Genomic DNA, 19,274 nt, shown 5'->3' on the forward strand with positions numbered 1-19,274 from the left:
ATGCCTGCCGCCTCTTCTGTCTTCCCCCCACTGCCTTCCCCGGCTGTGGGAGGGTTTATCCAAAGGCTGCCTAGTCCTTGAAATCCGTCTGGGCCTCGGCGAGCTCCTCAGTGTCCCCCCGAGCTGTCCCGGGCCATGCAGTAGCTGCGGGCAGGAGACGTGGGGAGAGGACAAGCAGATACCTTAACGAGCCACCGAGCAGAATCGCAGTCGGAACTCATTGGACAGGGAAGGGCCGGTGTGGGACAGAGATGGGACGGCCGAGCTGTGCTGTGTCGCTCAGCCAAGGGACCGCAGCGAGGGCCAGCCCCAGCAGAGGCGGGGAGAAGCCACACCAGCACTAGCTCGCCATTGCTTCTTGTCTCCTTGCGGGCTCTGCTTCTCTGTTCGTTACCCCAAGGCATGAACAAGGTGGGTTACGTCTCCACCGGGCTCTGCCCGGCCTAGGCAGCTGCACAGCCAGGTATACTAGGAAGAGTAATCAGAGATGCAGGAGCAATAAGGGAGGAGCACTTTCACAGATTATTTTTAGGTAGGTCAGGAAACATCTGGCTCTTCTAGTAATGGATTGTGCAAGGATTTAAAAAAGAAGGTAATTCAATCCATCTCACGCAGATATGGATCTTCTGATCCAAAAGGAACTGCAGAGGGAGAGCTCTTTCTTGAGGCTCCCAGACTCTTCCTGGCAGATTCAGGTACGGATGCCTCGTGCTCTGAGCTACTCATGTGTCTTAGAGGTGTGAAGGAGGTGGAAGCACTAAGGGAATCCTGAACATTGTCCTAATTGGGAATATTAAGTGGTCAGAGATACTAGGCAGAGTCTCAGAAGTCTTTCACCATGGAGATTACCCTTTCTCTCCAAACAGGTGAGGTGTTCTGTCATCTAGCATTTGAGTATGTTGTCTGGTGTCCAGTCCTGAATGTGTGGCAACTACTCCTATTGTTCAGAACAAAGCTCTGTGGCTTATGCTACTGGATTTGATCATGGGCTTGACCATATGCGGGAGCAGATGCTAAGGAAAAGAGTCTTGGAGGCTTCAGCAATATTCCTTCTCCATGCTTGCTGACACAAAAGCTGTGGAAGACAGTGAAGGTAAGGGGGCTATGTGTCTGTCTTCTGTGGTCTCCTGTTCCCACCTGGGCAACCTTTGATCCCAAGTTGCTGCAACTTTATTAAGCCATCACCTGGGATGAGAAAGTAGTAAAGTTGCAAACCCTGCTTCTAACCAAAGCACAGCAAGAGACTCCATAGGTTTCAAATCTCAGTCACTTTATTACAATTCTCATCCCTGTAACAAAGATTCAAATGTTCCACATGATGTGGGAGAATAAAATGGCTGTAAATTCAACAGAAAGTTTTTTGCATGACATCTTGGGCCCAGAAATATCCATGAGCCAGAGCACTTCCTTCTCAAGCAAAGATGGAAAGAAGGTACAAAAGGCAAACAACTATTCCCAAGGCTTACCCAGAGACAGCCCAGCATCCTGTCTAGAGCAGCCGTTCTTATACATTTGCAGCAGCACAGATGTCAGAGATGTTTCCATTTGCAATAACACATTGACCACAAGAGCAGTGAAATCTCTGCTCCAAAATTGTCATTTGGGAGCTCGGTATGACCTGAGGATAGCACATTCATGTAGACACCACAGTGACATGGAAAGCACTGTCAAGTATTAAAGGAATAGAAACCACCCAAGAAACGTAACCGTGCACTTTGCACATGACATGTTTTATCAGAGACTAATGCAAAAACCACCATTCCTTTTCTTGGCACTTGAGCAAAAAGTTTGAGGGAGGAACAGAAAAGGCAAACCCTTTTATTTGCTGTGTTATGGATGTGCAAAGTCATGGAAGATACTGTAGTTTTACTGGTACACCCGTGACAAGGTTTGACCTTGCTTGCACACTATTTGTTGCACATTAGTTAACAGTTAAATACTTTTTGAAAAAAGCCTGGATCTGTGACCAAGCATGAACCTGAGCTTTAGAATAAGCCCTGAGCTCCCCACCCAGGACTGCCCGCTTGTGAAAAACAGGGTGGCTTCCTATGTGGTACAAAGGGAAAAAGGGAGGGTCTATGCAATGCCCTGTTCCAGGGTAGGAGAGAATCTGAAAATTTTCCTTCCCTTGAGCCTGCAGAAGCTTGCAGACTTCAGTAGCATAATGCTCACTTTTGACAACATGGTCATCTTGTCCCAGGACAAATAGGAACTGTGCCTCAGCTTTCTCTAGTGGGATCAGGCTTTGGTTGCCAGGGGCTTGAAAGGGATCATCAAGGACATCAGAATAGTCAAGACATTTGGAATTGGTGGCCTTGGCTTTGTGTTCATATAACGTCAAAGTGGGGATGATTTTATCCTTGTAAGAGAGAGGAATACATGTAATAGCAACAGGGGCATTGAGGGAAGCAACAGCCATGATGTTCTTCAGGAAGGCAGCCATGGCAAGGCACATTTCACCCCCTTTGGAGAAACCGAGCAGGCCAACCCCTGGACCCTTCACCTGGAAGAGAGGAGGAAATGCTCATCAGTGCTGAGATGAAAAGCACAACAGCTGGTTCATGGAGGGGAAGATTGTCGAATGCTGAGAGTTTGCAAAACAACGTGAATAAAGTGGTGGCAATGATTACTTTTCCTTGTGGACAAATGACAGGCACACCCTCCCACACCCCCTATAGTTCCTCCTGACACTGTACTTCAAACCACTGATGTTCCCTCATGTTCTCAAATCAGACAGGAGTGAGGGGACATAATTTCATGCATCTGGGGACAGCTTTTAGGTCACAGCTATGAATTATTACTCTTAGACCCTGGCAGATGCTCTTTACTTTTCACTCTTGAGACTGTAGGTGGACATTTGGTGGTAACTCATGAAGGCTTTTTCCTGCACATGCTTCCCACTGGGTTACATCTGATCTGTCTCTTGTGATGTTGCTTTGTGATCTCTCTCTCTACCCCCACTTCCAGTGCACATATGCCCCTTCTCTTTCCTAGAACTCAGACACCCAAAATCCTTGCAAAGACTAGCCCTGCCAGGTGAGTATTTCTGCAACTTCCTCCAAAGATGACTTGGGCAAAGTGAGAGGACTTTCCAGGAGCAGTTTCTGGAACCCAGAGGAAATGGGTGTTCCTACCTGTGGGTGCTGCAGCATATAGTTTATTGCCTCTTCAAAATATTCCAGGTGGAGTTCCTTTGGTTTCTGGGGCAGATCCTCAAACTGATAATAAGCCAGGGCTAGTGTGGCAAAGCCATGATTGGCCAGCAGGCTTGCTCTGGGCTCAAAAAGACCTCCTCCAATTCCATGTATATCAATGATCCCTGGAAAGGTGTCTTCTCCTGGAGCAAACAAGACAAAGATCAGAATTGCCTGAAATGACTCCTTTCAGTGTTTCTCTGGTTTGGAATGCATCAAACAAGGTACCAAACAGGAACTGCAGAAAAGCATCTTTTGGGGAAAAGTCATGATCAGTCAGCTGTGCAGTGTCATCACCTGAAAAAAATTTAGAGTGTGTTGCAGAGGGAAAAAAGTGCAGGAGCAGAACCTCTTAGGTAAGGTGCAAACCCTTACTTGTTTTAGGAATCAGCAGTACTGTGCATAGTGCTTAGGGCCAATAGGCAGAGTGTCTTTGGTGAAAGTATCTTGTCCCAAATTCTCTTCCTGTAAGCAGCCCTGTAACAACAAGCTCTTTACCTACTGCTATAAAAATCCTCAAGGTATCGTGGTTTGATAGGTGCAACACAAGCTAGAAATGTTAAACTTTTTTGTTTGTATGTTGCTTCCTAATATTTGGGATCCCTTGAAAACCAGTACTTTGTTCCTTTGTCAGTCATGTCTGGCAACAGTCAGTATCAAATTCTACATAGGATGCCACAAGTAATTCAGTGGGTGATCAGCAGATCTCTGGTTGGATCTTTCTTGGTCCAGGATTCTCTCTTCCTCATCCTGGGAGAATCCTGAACCTGCCCAGCCAGTGCAGGGAAAGAGAATGCTTTGCATGTTGCATTCCTTTGGCCTGGTAGGTTTTGGGACTGCAACCTGCAGGAAAGCTCCACAAGCCACAGGCGAGAGAAGGTGACCTTGGACCTTTTTGGGAGTGGAGAAGACCTAGCTCACACCTATTTCTGGCTTCAGGAGAGCCACAGGCCTGAGTGGGCTCATGCCTCCCACCCTTTGAGGATGCCCTGCTACCACAGTCTCACACCCTGCCTCACAGTGGCTTGTGCATCTGCAGAAAAGGCTGAAGGTGGATGGTGGGAATGTGCTGCAGGGTATCACAGAGGCGAGGAGAGAGAGACAGAGCACAGCATCTCTCTCTCAGTTCATTCTCTGCCTCGGACCAAGGAGAGCTCTGTCGTCAAAAGTGCTGCTGTGCTCTTCCTTCTGTGGCTGTCTGCATGCAGGCAACAACACATCTACTGGGTCTTCATAGGCTGTGAGCACTCAGAGCAGTGGCTGTGTGGCCAGGGGCCAGTCTGTAGCCCATGGCTCAGCTGGCTCTTGTGGGGCTCTATGGACTTGCACTGAACAAGCCCAGAAGATGTGGTACAGCTGAATAAGGCTGCGGGGGTGCTCAAGAGAGGTGCCACAATACTGTAGCAAAATCCCTTTGAGCTCTCTGCCTCAACACAGCCTTAGGTCATTTGCTGAGGAGTATCCAACTCCTGAATCTAAATGTGGAGATGTGTGGTATAGAGAGCAGGCTCAGGAACTGAAAATCATGATGAGTTATCTCAGTGCAGGACAATTTGAGAGTGGTGAAATCATGGTTGCGAAACACATCTCCAAATAGAACTAAGAGATACTGACTACAGACTGAGCTTACAGGCTTGCTAAGTTGAAGCTTGTTTGTGGTGGCAGTAGGATGGGGACAAATGCTTTTTATTCTGTGCCTAGTAAACAACTCAAAGTGCCTAGGAAACAATTCGAAGTGCTAGGGAATTTGTGGCAGGGGCATATCATTTTAAAACACAGGCAAAAAGGTGGAGATCAGGGGACTCAGAGGAAGTGCCTCAGCTCAGGGGAAGTGGGACACTTTTGAAATAAAGTGTATGCAGGTAGCTTCTTCCCTCTCCTGGTCAGCAGGTGGGGGTAGAGGTGAGGCAGGGGAGGGAATCCTGGCCTTGTTGTGGACGGGATGCTAAATCCAAGAAATCAGCCTTCCCACACCCTGGATTCTGGCAGGGAAGTCTTGGTGTAGCTGCCCAGAAGATGCTAGAGACAGGTGGTGTCTTGGGCAATCCTTACATTTCAGAAAGGTGCTCTGCACCTTTTCCAGAGCAATTAAATAGTTGTTTTTTCCAGCTGGAGAGATTTATTCCCTGGTAATTTTTTTTGAGCCCCTCCTCTCCCCTCTTTCACAAACTGATGATGTTCACCCCAGTATGATGAGCCATGGTCACCAAATAACTATAACTATAGTTAGTTGCTATTAGGAGAGGAGGGAGAAAGATGCCCCAACCCCTTCCAGTGAGTAGGAATGCCAATGACTATCAGAGAGTCTTTCCCCACCACTCCCTTCTGCAGATTCTTGCCCAGCAGCTCTCCTGGCACACTCACATTCATTTGCTGTGAATTTCTTCATGGTCGTTTTGTGGTTTTTTTTTTTGTTTTGTTTTGTTTTGTTTTGTTTTTTAAACTTCAATCCCCAGGAAGGAATGGTTATTCCTCTGCCTTCTTCTGCAACCATGACCTGGCACATGCATAGGCAGGTGAATTGGAAAGGATGGTCAGGATGCTCAATGGCATGGGAGAGGGGAGGCAAGGACGGGGGAAAAGACATGGAGCTTCAATGTACTCCTTCACAGAGGTCATGGAACAACTTTCACTAGCAAAACCCCGGCTTAGAGAAAGCGGGATGGCTGCAGTTGGTACTCACCGGGGGGCAGGAATAGCGTCGCCCGGATCCTCCCCTCTCGCACCGGCACTCTCCGCACCCCGTCCCGCAGGAACGCCCGCTCGTGCTGCGCCTGGGCCAGGAGCCGCCCGGGGCGCTGCCCGTGGCCCTCAAACACCTCCAGCTGCAGGAGGAAGGGGCTCTGCACGTCCCGCTTTACCAGCCGCCAGAAAGGCTTCTGGGGCTGCAAAGCCCAGAGCAGCCCCATGGGCTCCAGGCCGGAGAAGCTGCCTCCCGGCAGCGCGGGACAGCGGGCGAGGTCCAGCTCCCCGTCGTCGCCCGCCTGGTAGCGGGCACTGGCCTGGAAGAGCTCTCCGGTCTCGTCCCGCAAGGACGTGCGCAGCGTGATCTGCTGCCGCGGGCCGAGGCCCTGCACGGCGATGGCCAGCGGCTCGTCGAAGAGACTGCGGGCGGCGGGCGACAGGCGGATAGAGGGAGCCATGGAGGAGAGTCCCTGGGCGGGGGCTGTCCCGGAGCTCCACGCGGGGCTGCGGCTGCGAGGGGCTGCAGGACCGCAGGGGCCGGGCCAGAGCAGCCACTTCTGCCAGGCGCGGGAGCTGGCCCGGCACAGGCAGCGGGCACTGACCTGCCACATAGCTCCGGAGTTGCTGAGTCCACTCTGACTGCATTCAAGCTGAGGCTTCTTCTATAAATGCAGTTTCCCACACATAGGGGAGGGGAATTGAGGCAGGAATGGTGTGGGCACACACGTGCTGAGATGCCAACTTTGCCTGGAGCCACTGCTGCGCCCCTTTCGGCACCCACGGCAGGGCGGGATCATCACAGCCGATCCCCTGGCACTGATGGGGCATCTCAGCTCAAAGAAGAGAAAGCTCCAGGGACACCTTATTGCCACCTTTCAGTATCTGAAGGAGGCCTGTGACATGGAGACAAATTTATTAGTAGGGCAATGGCTTTAAACTAAAAGACAGTTCATACAGATTCGCCATAAGGTAGAAACTTTTTTTACAATGAGAATGGTAAAACACTGTCCCAGGTTGCCCCAAGAGGCAATGGATGTCCCATGCCTGGAAACATCCAAGACCAGGTTGGATGGGCAATATGATCTAGCTGAAGATGTCCCTGCTTATTGCAGGGTGGGGGTGGACTTTATGACATTGAAGGTCCCTTTCAACCCAAACTATTCTATGATACTCTGATCTCCAAAATACAGCTGCTCTCTCCAGACACTTGTTGATGCATAGGGTGCTTATCTGCTGTGGTGGAAGTTCTTTACAGCAGCCTGCTGGACTGGACACAGGCACAGGCACAGCTGCAACCCTCCTTCCTGGGTTTCTCACACAGGCTGTCTTTTTCCCCTCAGAGTCATCCAAGCTGCAGGCCTGGGAACATCACAGGCAGAGACAGCCCCACTAGCCCAGCACTGCTCTCCTGGCATCTCTTGGGACATGCAGTCTTGCACCTTTTGTGCAATGACAGCACCTGACATAGCCATGAGCTACTCCAAGATTTCCTCCTGCTCTGTCACATTCTCTTCTAGCCCACGCTCAAACAAAGAGCCTTACCCATGCTGGGGCAGGCCCAGAGGTGTCAGACAGTACTGCTGATAACATCTGTTATGAAACATGCTGGGCAGGGAAGGGCTACAATGAGGATGCCCAGGTGCTGAAAACATGACAGGGCTGAGAGGCAGCTGGTGGCTCTGAGGTTTGTCCCATGTGTACCAGGCTGGCCTGGAGGACACCTGCAAAATGGAGAAACCCAGGACAGGTGGTTCAGCTGGCATGGGATGATGGTGTTCACAAAGGAGGTGGTAGCCCTTCAGGTCTGACAGAAATGGTGCTCCCTGGCCCCTGGTTTGGTCCTCACAAAGCAATTGGGGGTGCTGGTGGCAGTTTGTTGTACACAGATGTTTTGCAGTGAGTGTGACTTCTCTGCTGAGGAGGAGCAGGAGGCCCTCAGGGTCTTTCGACCAACAGGGCCTTTGATCCACCCTGGATGGGAGAGCAGTCAATATGTAAAACCTACTTCTAACCAAAGCACTACAAATGACTACATTACTTTCAAATTTCAGACTCTATTACAATTCTCACCCCAATAACAAAAAAGGCAAACAACCTGTCCCAAGGCTTAACCAGAGACAGCCCAGCATCCTGTCTAGAGCAGCCATTCTTACACATTTCCAGCAACACAGAAGTTAGAGATGTTTCCATTTCCAATAACACATTCACATTCATTTGCAATAACACATAAGAGCAGTGAAATCCCTGCTCCAAATTTGTCATTAGAGACAAGTGTCAGAGACAAATAGTATGACCTGAGGATAGCACTTGCATGTAAAGACCACATGGAAAAGCATTGTCAAGTATTAAAGGAATAGAAACCACCCAAGAAATGTAACTGCACATTTTGCACATGACATGTTTTATCAAAGACTAATGCAAAAACCACCATTCCTTTTCTTGGCACTTGGGCAAAAAGGTTGAGGGAAGAACAGAAAAGGCAACCCCTTTTATTTGCTGTGTTATGGATGTGCAAAGTTATGGAAGATACTGTAGTTGTACTGGTACACCTGTGACAAGGTTTGACCTGATAAATATAGCAGAATTTATCAGATCTGGTTGTTAAAATTTGTGTGTTACTTGCACATTATTTGTTGCACATTAGTTAACTGTTGCCCTGAAAACTCAGCTTCTGAGCTTGCTGACATAGTTTTCGAAAGACTTTCCCAGGACAGTAACTGCAAACATAGATATGTGTACGTACTTTCTGATACACGTCTTGTGATGGACATCTCTCATGGCCAGTGCAGTGAGAAAGTGTTATCCTGACCATCCAATCCCTGGCCGTGGTCAGAAACCTATGACTTCTGGGAGAAGAAATAAAATTCTCTCTTCCTTTCACCACACCTCGAGCTGTGTTCTTGTGACCTATTCATCTCCAGCAGCAACAGTTAACAGTTAAATACTTTTTGAAAAAAGCCTGGATCTGTGACCAAGCATGAACCTGAGCTTTAGAATAAGCCCTGAGCTCCCCACCCAGGACTGCCCGCTTGTGAAAAACAGGGTGGCTTCCTATGTGGTACAAAGGGAAAAAGGGAGGGTCTATGCAATGCCCTGTTCCAGGGTAGGAGAGAATCTGAAAATTTTCCTTCCCTTGAGCTTGCAGAAGCTTGCAGACTTCAGTAGCATAATGCTCACTTTTGACAACATGGTCATCTTGTCCCAGGACAAATAGGAACTGTGCCTCAGCTTTCTCTAGTGGGATCAGGCTTTGGTTGCCAGGGGCTTGAAAGGGATCATCAAGGACATCAGAATAGTCAAGACATTTGGAATTGGTGGCCTTGGCTTTGTGTTCATATAACGTTAAGGTGTGGGGTTTTTTAATCCTTGTAACAGAGAGGAATCAGTGTAACAGTCACAGAGGGAATGTTCCTATTGCTTCCCACAATGGGGATGTTTCCCACTGGGGAAGCAGCAGCCATGATGTTCTTCAGGAAGGCAGCCATGGCAAGGCACACTTCCCCCCCTTTGGAGAAACTGAGCAGACCAACCCCTGGACCCTTCACCTGGAAGAGAGGAGGAGATGCTCATCAGTGTTGAGCTGAAAAGATTCCTGGAGGGGAAGATTGTCTAGTGCTGAGAGTTTGCAAAACCACATGAAGAAAGTGACAGCAATATTTACTTTTTCTTCTGAACAGATGACAGGCATCTACTACACAAAAATTGTTTCTATTCCCATGCAAAATTTTCCCTTATGATAGCAAAGAGAGAACAAGCATAATGACACAATTTGAGCTCTGGTTGCAAGACAAAAGTAAGATTATTTAGAGCTAATGTGGAAATGTTTTGATAGTGGGAGGCTGTAAGAATCAGGGTTCCCCTATAGGATCAGGGTTCCCCCGTATTGAACAGAGACATTTTCAGCCAGCTCATGCTGCCCAAAGATGAGGAGGTGGTGTTTTTAATTTTGTTTTTCTATCTCACTGTCTACTCTGTTATTTACTGGCAACAAATTAAATTAATCTTCTCTAAGTCAAGTCTGTTTCACCCCTGCTATTGGGAAAAATATTGATGAATTAGTCCCTGTCCTTGTCTTGACCTGTAAGGTTTCTCTTCTTAGTTCCTCCGCTTCTCCTGCTACTACAGAGAATTAAAAGAGTGGCTTGGCTTGGCAGATAACTAACAGCCAGCCAAGGTCAATCCTCTTACAGCTGGCTACCTGTAAAGGCCCTTTTCTTTATATTTTGTAGACTGAGGGTTCACATGTGGGCCTGTGGTCACAATTCATGAAAGCTGTTCAAAAAATGCAGGTGTCTTCACAACCTTCCCATGTTATGTCTCAGTCACTGAGAGATGGTGGTAGCTGAATAGTACCCATGCTCTCTCCTTCCAGTGCATATATGTTTGATCCTTCCCCTTTCCTAGATGAGCATTCTGGCAGGTGATAGCTAAACCAGATGAGTATTTCTGCAGCTTTCTCAAAAGTGGCAAAGTGACAGGCACATGTGGGACTGACAACTCCCTCCCCACTTTTTGTGTCCCATGTAGTTGTTGTGAAACTCAATGATCCTTGTGTCCTTCAAAAAGATGCTCTTTCTATGCCCCAAGGGTCTGGTTATAAGAGCAAATAAAGGCTTACTCTCTCAAAACTCTCCTGTCCTGCTCAGCTCTGCTTGGAAGAATTTGTGTATGTGCTCCCTGTACCTTTATTTTTCTTTCTGCACTGCTTGGAAGCCTGTGAAGGAACCCTCAGCATGGTCCTTGCCTTACAGCATGCAGAACGTTCCCCTCCAATAGCCATGGTGTGGCCTCTGAAGGACACTGCTCCATGCGTTTGCTGCCTGTGTTGTGCTGTGCTGCCTGTACAATGTGGCCTTCAGGCCTGTGCTGTCCTGTGCAGATCCCAAGCCCTACCGGTAACTCAGCTCTTCCTTACAGAGGAGATCACAGCCAGCCCCTGCCAGGACCTGAGGTAACACAACTTATGTGGCCCCGCCCTTATCAAACAGTGCAGAAAGACATTCCCTTGCAAACACTTCCTGTTTGACTGTAGATATGCTAAATAGAGCTGTTTCCTTACACAAGAATCTTACAATATATTAAAAGACTGAAATGGGACAATATCTGCTATGAACCATGCCTGCATGACATAGGGAAATGCTTCTTCGCTTGGGGTTCTCAGCATCTAAAGGGATGTAAGATTAGTGTTAGCTCTAATAAACATTATTTTTAGATACCTTACAAAATATGAGTGCTTTTCTTACTGGGATCATAATGGACCACCACCTTCTAGTTCAAAAAATTTGGTATAATCTGCAGGTCTCAGCGAGAAATACCTTTCTGCAGAAAGAACAATGAAGAAGAGAAACTCTGTGCCTGGCTGGTCCTGCATAAATCTCTGAGGAGTACGTGTAAGGTGTCTAGCCCAGGCAGTTTCACCAGAATTAAAAGCTGAGGGGGAATCACCCAAATGGCCCACCCCATCACACCAGAGTCCAGGGAAAGGAAAAGCTAAGTAGATTTTATGCTGTCTTTGGTTGTCATTAAAGTGCTCCAAACAGACATGGGGGTGCTTGCAGCCACCGCAGAAAGGGCTGCATGAGCTCCTGGTGCAGCTCTGCACCACAGCCCCAGGCAGCAAAGCTGCAGTGCTGGTGCCTGTGGCTGCACATAGAGCACCCCAGGAAGGACACCACGGAGGCACGAGATATTTACCAGGGACATAAATGGTGGGGCAAGAATGGCTGACCCTCTGGTGAGGATGAATAGACAGAGGGGTCAGAGGATGAGTGTGGCAATAGAATTTCTGTCCAGCCACTAGTGCTTCACAGAGCCAAGAGGCCCCAAGGGCTCCTCAGCATGTTCTTGGGCTTTTACACAGCCCAATTTTCAGTATTTAGCAAAAGCATACAGGCAAGAAAGGGAGGAAAGGCTGGCACTACTGCAAGTATGGGATCTTGGAGGGCATAGTGTACACTTAAATCCCAAACAGTTAAGAGTGCATGGGTGCCATCTTGCAAAACCTGGATAACCCAACAGTTCAAAAGGAGCACAGGATAATGCACCCTGCTCACTGTGGGTATAGCTTCAGGAGGCTTTAAAGACTAAATATCCCTCACCTGCTATGATAAAATAGCACTGTGGAAGTATTTCAGAGGTGTGCCAGTATTTATGGGAACTGACCACACAGCCAGGCATATATTTATGTAACTTGATAGGTCCTAAAATGACTTTTTTCACCCAGCACAAAAAAACCCCAAACATATTGGAGGGTGCCCCCCTTGCCTTGAAAAGACCAATAATTTAATTGCTAGGGACTGCTGTGGGGAAACCCCTGGGAGAGGATATTTTATCTCTCTTGTTGGACTGAAAAGGAAGCAGGTGAGCCTGAAGCATTTCAAATGTAGCAGATCATGTTTGCCTGAGAAAAGTTTACTGCATCATTCACTATGGGCATGGCCACATAAGTGGGTGCAATTGCTCAAACTGAGTGGGAGCTCCCTGCAGGCCCCACTTTTAGGAAGTAAACGTGTGACCAAGGGATCTTTACAACACAGCACAGGCCTGAAGGCCACACCATATATGCAGCATAGCACAGCAAAGGCACACAGAATGGTGACCATCACCAAATATATCTATGAACAGTAGGCATACAGCTGAGCAGGCTGCTTTAAAATACTGTGAAAACATGACAATGATTTACAAGATGGCAAAGAAGTTCACAACCTTCCTGATGTTACCCAGGGTGTAGTAACATGGCTGGTGAAAAGAAGATAACCAGTTTTCTTCTTTAGGCACTGAGACATGAAGAATTGCTCCTAGAGCAAATACTTAGTTTAATCAGAACATTTCTCTACCCATGATGTAGACCTTCTACCTCCAGATGAGATGCAGAGACCTGAACTGATGATTCTTATCTAGCAGGCATAAGGCAAGACCAAGACAGAACATTTTTCTAAACAAGTGTACATTTATTTAGTGAAAAAATAAGAGTTAGACTTGTGCCAGAGGCTTCTTTGTAGTCAGAATACCCTTCTCAAACAGAAGTGTAGTTAGAGAAATCTTCTCCTCCAAGGTTTCACATGGAAGGTTATCTACACTGACGTGATTTGGATAGGAAGACAGGAGAAATTCAATACTTTCTGTATACTCAGGATCTAGCTCAAGGAACTTGGGTTCTTCCTTATGATACACTCTTGAGTTTTCCGTAGTGTAGTACAGCATCACACCTGCTTCTTCATTACACAGTCTAATGATGCCATGGCGGAGCAGGCGTACTTCGGTGTCCTTTGTTATCAGGATATCAACATTGCAGGGGCCTCCATCTTGCCACCGCGCTGGGAAGCCATAGACACTCTGCGCCTTTTCACTTTGTGTGAGCACTGGAGGGAGACAGTCATGAAGAAACGACTTGGCTCTCTGATCCACAGCAGCATCGATGGGTGCATAGTCAATGAGTTTCTTTATCAGGCTCTGCAACTTCTCCACAAAGGCCGTTCGCCGAGCATCGACTGCGTCTGAGTTAGCGACCCCCATATACTGCAGGTAGTCCATGGGAAGCCCTCGTCGGTACTCCACGTCTTCCTCTAGGGCCATCTGCAGGGCAGCTGGGAGTAGCTTCTCCAGAAAGTCCCCCCAGGAATTCCTCTGGTAGGAAGACACAGTGATGTGGAGCGAATGTGCATCAGGGAGACAATCACCCTGGTGGATAAAGCCACGGGGGAAGTACAGCAGGTCCCCGGCCTCCAGCACCGTCTCCAGCACAGGCTCGCCAAGTTCAGCCTGTGTGAGGTTTGCGCTGGAGAACTGCGGCAGCATCTCAGCATCTGTTCGGGGCCTGTAGACACGCCAGTGCTTCTTTCCCTCCAGCTGCAGCACGAAGGCCTCGATGTCATCATAGTGGGGGGCAAAGCCCTGCGTACCCGGGGGTGTGAGGTAGGTGTTCGCCCCTGCCATACTGCCAAACTGCTCCTGCAAGATGGAGAGGAAGTCCCAGACGGTGGAGGAGAAGGCCTGCGGGCAGAGAAGGCGCAGGGAGCAGCCGTTCTGGTAGAAGTCCCACACGACCGGGGGCAGGGCTCTGCCGCAGGGGTTGTGCGTCTCCCGCACTCCCTCGGCATAGCTGGTCACATCCAGGTGGGTGCCGAAGTGAACCTCTCCTCCTCGCAGGGCGGCGTCGAAGTCGGCCGTGGAGAAGAGCCCCGCATAGTAGCCGGGGTTGCCCCGCCGCACCAGCAGCGGTTCCCGCTCCCAGTGCCGCCTCAGGAACTCCGCCGGCGCCACCGGGGCCAGCAGCCAGCGGAAGAGCTCTGCCGCCCGCTGCCGGCTGTCCTCCAGCCGCGCCAGCCGCCGCAGCAGCCCGGACACACCGCCGCCGTCCTCCGCCGCCGGCCGCGGACCGCCGGGCATCGCCTTGGGGCCGCCCTGCGGTCTCGCGTCAGGCCCGGCGGCCGCCGACTCGGGCCGAGGATTCGCGGGGGGCTCCACGGGGAGCTCCATGTGGGGCTCCACGCGGCTCGGGGCCGCGGCGGGCGGCGGCGCTTCCGGCTCCGAGCCGCCGCCTCCCGCCCGGCCGCGCCTCAGGCGGGCCTTGGCCCGCTTGCGACCCGCGGGCAGCGGGGCCCCGCGGCGCCGCCGCTCCATCCGCCCGGCCCCCGCCATCCGGCGGTACACGGCGACTGCCGACAGCCGCCCCAGCTCCCGCGGCCGCTCCGCCGCCATGGCCGCCACGCCCCGCCCCGCCGCGCCGCTTCCGCCGGGAGCGCCCCGGGCACGGGAGGGAGCCCGCGCGTCTGCCGGCGGAAGGACGGACGCGCGCTGGGGGTGCCGGTGGTGCAGTGTGCAACAGAATGTCTTGTCTTTTGTCACCACCGCCCCTTAAATTGGGCTGGGCATATTTGCTTCCCCCGCCCCGCAGTAGAGAAGGAGAGGCGATTCCCCTTGATACGATGCAGGCAGGTCTGTTCCTTGGCTAGGAAGCGTCGTTCTGGCAGTACGCTCTAAGCACGTTCAGAAAGTAATTTTTTTTTTTTTAAGGCGTACCGTAAGGATAAGCTTTTAGACAGCCTGGAATTACTTTGCAACCTAAAGAGGCGAGATGAGGTAACAGTTATTTCATAAGGTCGTGTTGCACAAGGAATAGAAACGCAAATTGAACTGAGCCAATTCTTGTGTGCCATTCCCCCTCTCCTTTTCTTGTTCTGATGTTGATGGCTGCTGAAAGGCTGTGTCATCTCAAAGGATCAAAGGGATCCCAAAACCCCAAAAGGCTGTCATGTCACATAGTTGGTTGTTTTGTTTGGTTTTTTTTATTTTTATTTCTTTCTTTTTTTTTTTTTCCCCAAATCCACTCACTGTCTAATAACCTGGGCAGACCTTTGTTTCCTCCCCATTTCTCTCTGAGGCCTGAGGCATTGCAGAAGGCCAGCGTTAGTGGTGCTGGGCAGGGTGAGGGCTGCTCTGTGCTTCCAGAGGCTGCAGCTTCAGCATAGGAAGCTTTGCTGGAGTGGTAGAACAAGACCCTGCTTGAGGCAAAACTGTAGGGTTTTGTATTGCCAGACTACGTTTCTGATCTAGACCAAACTTCAGTAGAAGAAATTCACTATGTAGTACTTTTGTGAGAAGAATCTTTGATGAGCTGCAGTAATTCATGGGAATGAATTTTGCATGAGAATTTCATCTCCAGAGGCTGCTGTGAGTCTAAAGCATTTAACTGCAGCAATTACCCAAGTGTGCCCAGGAAACCTCTGGTTCACAGGGTGTTATTAACCTCTCACAGATATGAATATCAGCTGCACACAATATGTTAAACGGCTAACATTCACAAGGCATGTGCAGATTTGCTGTGTGGGCTACTTACTATATCAAGCATCGGATATAAAGCTGAAAAAAGAATTTTCATCTTTTTCCAGGTTTCAACCCAGACCTACATTTCAATTTTACCACAATTCAGGAGCAGAAATCAGTTAGACCCAATTAGGATAAATTCAGCTATTAAGTCTAAATTCTAGAATAGACACTGATATCTTAAAGGTTTAAGTTTCTTTGAATTGCCTTAAAAACAACAGACAAATCAGTATCAGAGAACACCATTGTGCTCTAAGCAATGAAGGCCTTTTTTGTATATGTGCAAGAACAGCTATTTTAATTTTGTAGGTATTTTTCTGACGGAGTTCTTTGGGCACAGCCTTCGTGGCCAAAGCTGCGTGAAGAGCCACGGCAGTAGAAGACTGTCCTGATTGTGGCACGATGGTTTTAGTTAATGGAGACGGGTTTTAGGCATGCACAGGCAGCACTTCAGGCTCCGATTTCACGCCTGGGCCGTTTCCGGCTTTGCCAGCAGGTGGCAGAGGCTGATCAGCGCTCTGCCCCCCTGATCTGCGCCCCGGGGACACCGCATCTGCCTGGCAAGGTGACAGCCAGGGGGGAGTGCACGCAGCCTGTGCGTGCATGTGTAGACTGGAAGAGAAGGGAAGGGCGAGCTCTATTTCAATCCACTCTTTGTTTCCCCAAGGTTAAGCCCTGCTTACCAGAATAATCTTATCAGCTGAAACCATTTCGACAGAACTGGACCCTTAACCAAATTGAGATGCAAGCGCTTGAAATATGGTAAAAGTTAGGCCATTGTAGGTTTTAATTATATGTAAGCATGGCTAAACAGGCTTGGGAGGGGGAAGACTTGAAAAACTTGGGCGTCTGGATTGTTATTTGTGTTACTGCTTAATTTACTGGCGTACAACTGATCCTTCAGAGAAGAAGCTGAGTGCTGTGCACAGAGCCTGACCTGAGTTACACCAGGATATCTGTAATGACAGCAGCAAAGCTGTTCTGGGTGTTTACCAGTACAGGTTCAAAGTCTCATTTGAGGGCCCTGATCTTCATAGGGATGTCACTTTCTACTGCTGAAAGACAGTTGATTGACATTGGATTTTTTTTGATGTATAACAAAGTCTCTGAGTGAAGGACATAGTGGAAAATAATAATGGCTAAATCTCTATAACAAGAAAGCGTTTATTTCAACAATTCAGTCTTTCTAATAATAAATGCTTTCAAGAATAAAGAATGTTGCTATTTTTCTGTGTGACACAAGAAAGGGTTTTGACCTACGGCGAAGGAGAGAGGGAGAGCTTCAGTATCACTTACAGAGTACTCAAATGGTTGTTTAGGAGTAGCCACAAGGTTTACACGCTGTTTGCATTCATTGTCCAATATTTCAAGGGAATTTGTCTAAAGAATTAAGTGTCATGTACAACTCTTTAAATAAACAAAAGGAAAGTAATACAGATCTCTGTATGATTAGGTGATCTCTAGCTGCTGCTCACAGAGAGTAGCAACTGGAGGCTCAATTATATTTCTTACTTAGAATTTAGCACAAAGTTACTTGGATTTTATGAACATATAAGCTGCATTGCCAAGAGCCACACGTGTTTTATTTAAGAGGACTTATAAATATGGTGAGTACAACCTATATGAGAGTTACAAGTGACTTCAAAAGAAGTAAGTAAATAGCACCTTAAAGAGATGTAGGGTTCATTTGATATTTTAACCTCATGCCATTCAAATAATAGAAATCTCAAATTTAAGGAACAGTTTTGGGTAAGGCCTGATCCTGCTATGAGTAGCTATGAGTGGTCTTCACTAATGAGTGGAAAGGGCAAATTCTTTGCAGTTTCCTCTGTATTGGATACTCAGTTGTTCACTGCCATGCAAACTTTGTGTTCCCGGCAAACCATTAATGTAAACTGGTAACTTTTAGAAAGCTAAACCCAGCTTAATCCTTTTTCTTATTATTACTTTACTGGTGACCTTCCTTTTGCACCATCAGTTCTGTTCTCATGCCAAAACTAATACATAGTAAGGATAAAGAGCGTTTCAAGCCTTCACTAACAGGTTTGCTTAGCTGACAATCTTTCTCATACAGCCAGCTACATCCACGATGTCATCACTGGAAGGACACTGGGCTGGATTGTGAAGCCTGCTCCTCGTTGTGAAAGCTATAAAGTTCACTGCCAGATAACAAGACTGAAAGCTAATTCAGGAACTGTTTCTCAAGAGCTATCCTCTGGCCTCCCTCATCAGAGTGAATGCACTCACTCACTGAAGCATCTTTTGGCAGCAGCTTTGGCCTTCCTCCAGCTGTTTCTCTCTTCTCAGGGATTTTCTTGTTCAGTGACTGGTTGTGGTCTTTAATCCTGGTTATCTTGTACAAGGAGCCCCACTGAGAAAAGAAGCCTTCCCTGCCATGGAACAGCCAAATTAAAGCACATTTGTAAAAATCATAATTAGAAGGTTCTGTCCTCCCTATGAAATTATCTTTTTGGAGGGATTTGGAAGCACAATTTTCTTTTGTACCATGTGACATTAAAGCAGATATACTGGAATTAAAGCTGAATTAAAATAATGTATTTAAGTAGGACCCTTGACTGAGTTTACTCACCACCTTGACTGGGCATGTGTACTTTTAAATTTTGAAATAATTTTATGAGGATTTTTGTTCTTTTATTAGGTGCCTTCTAGCATTTGGTAGCATTGAGCAGATATCATCTGCAGTGACTCCATAGGCAGTGATTAAATACAAAGCTCCAGACTTTGAGGCTCCAGCAGAAGGAGAGAAATAAATGGCCATGAGCAGAAAATCCTCATCCTAAAATGAAGGCAAAGAGAACCTGAATGAAATATTTGTCCTGTTGCATTAATCACATCTAAATAACGAATGTAGAAAGTACAGTCAAACTTTTCCTGCATAAATCACATATCTTCTGCTAGAAAATATCCTTTTGACATGCACAGACCATGGCTCTTGACAAGCTGTTTGGATGATGGTTTTCCAAGGAAGACAGGTTTTAAAGGATTCTTACTCTTCATATCCTTTCTGTACAAATGATGGCAACTGCATAGTTTTGCTCATTAAATACATTTATGCCCACTATTTCAAGATTAACATGTAGTTTTGTTAACATAGGGCAGCACTATTCAACATTTGCTTCTTCTGTAGGCTTCTCCTAGTCAGAAGCCCTGCAAAAAGACTTTACCTTTTGTTTCCTATACTGAAATTTTTCTGAAGTACTCTGAAATTGCTTGCTCACCTCAGATGCAGCACTACCAAGATGAAAATATTAAGCAAATAGAATGCCTTGGCTTAGCAACCATGTTGGTTCAGATTTGCTCAGAGCACGACAGGAGAAATGCTTATTTGCCTCCCATAGTAGATATGTGTTGCTACTAGCCAATATGGCACCTTATAGTCCAGAGCAAGGGGGGTGGGACAGAGGGGTCTCCCCGAAAAAGGATTACAACATTATAGAAGTATTTTTGAACACGTGCTCATCCGCACACACAAGCTCCTATTGTTTTATATGCATTGCCAAAAAGATGGAATTCCTCTTGGTGAGCATAAAAATGCGTATGTGGTAGTAT

General features: G+C 47.8%; 3 protein-coding genes and 1 long non-coding RNA gene across 4 annotated transcripts; 1 reads left to right on the top strand and 3 right to left on the bottom strand.

The window, feature by feature from the left end:
* The first annotated feature begins 35 nt into the window (after positions 1–35).
* LOC131580748 (uncharacterized) lies at positions 36–2,609 on the top strand. The gene is made up of 3 exons (XR_009277954.1): positions 36–411; positions 867–1,093; positions 2,432–2,609. It is a non-coding gene; the product is annotated as an uncharacterized LOC131580748 (long non-coding RNA).
* Positions 1,089–6,490, bottom strand: LOC131580741 (acyl-coenzyme A thioesterase 5-like). The gene is made up of 3 exons (XM_058842285.1): positions 5,878–6,490; positions 3,135–3,337; positions 1,089–2,503 (listed from the first exon to the last, which is right to left on the bottom strand). The coding sequence occupies exons 1-3, from the start codon at positions 6,488–6,490 to the stop codon at positions 1,922–1,924; spliced, it is 1,398 nt and encodes a 465-aa protein (XP_058698268.1). The 3' UTR covers positions 1,089–1,921.
* Positions 6,491–8,790: 2,300 nt separating this feature from the next.
* Positions 8,791–12,315, bottom strand: LOC131584364 (acyl-coenzyme A thioesterase 1-like). The gene is made up of 3 exons (XM_058849440.1): positions 12,295–12,315; positions 9,287–9,424; positions 8,791–9,207 (listed from the first exon to the last, which is right to left on the bottom strand). The coding sequence occupies exons 1-3, from the start codon at positions 12,313–12,315 to the stop codon at positions 8,791–8,793; spliced, it is 576 nt and encodes a 191-aa protein (XP_058705423.1).
* Positions 12,316–12,808: 493 nt separating this feature from the next.
* On the bottom strand, positions 12,809–18,310 carry RIOX1 (ribosomal oxygenase 1). Its single transcript, XM_058849573.1, has 2 exons — positions 18,295–18,310; positions 12,809–14,734 (listed from the first exon to the last, which is right to left on the bottom strand). Exons 1-2 carry the CDS (start codon positions 18,308–18,310, stop codon positions 12,852–12,854), a joined length of 1,899 nt encoding a protein of 632 aa, XP_058705556.1. The 3' UTR covers positions 12,809–12,851.
* Between the last annotated feature and the right edge of the window lie 964 nt (positions 18,311–19,274).

The sequence above is a fragment of the Poecile atricapillus genome, chromosome 1 (assembly GCF_030490865.1).
Source record: "Poecile atricapillus isolate bPoeAtr1 chromosome 1, bPoeAtr1.hap1, whole genome shotgun sequence".
Lineage (NCBI taxonomy): Eukaryota > Metazoa > Chordata > Aves > Passeriformes > Paridae > Poecile > Poecile atricapillus.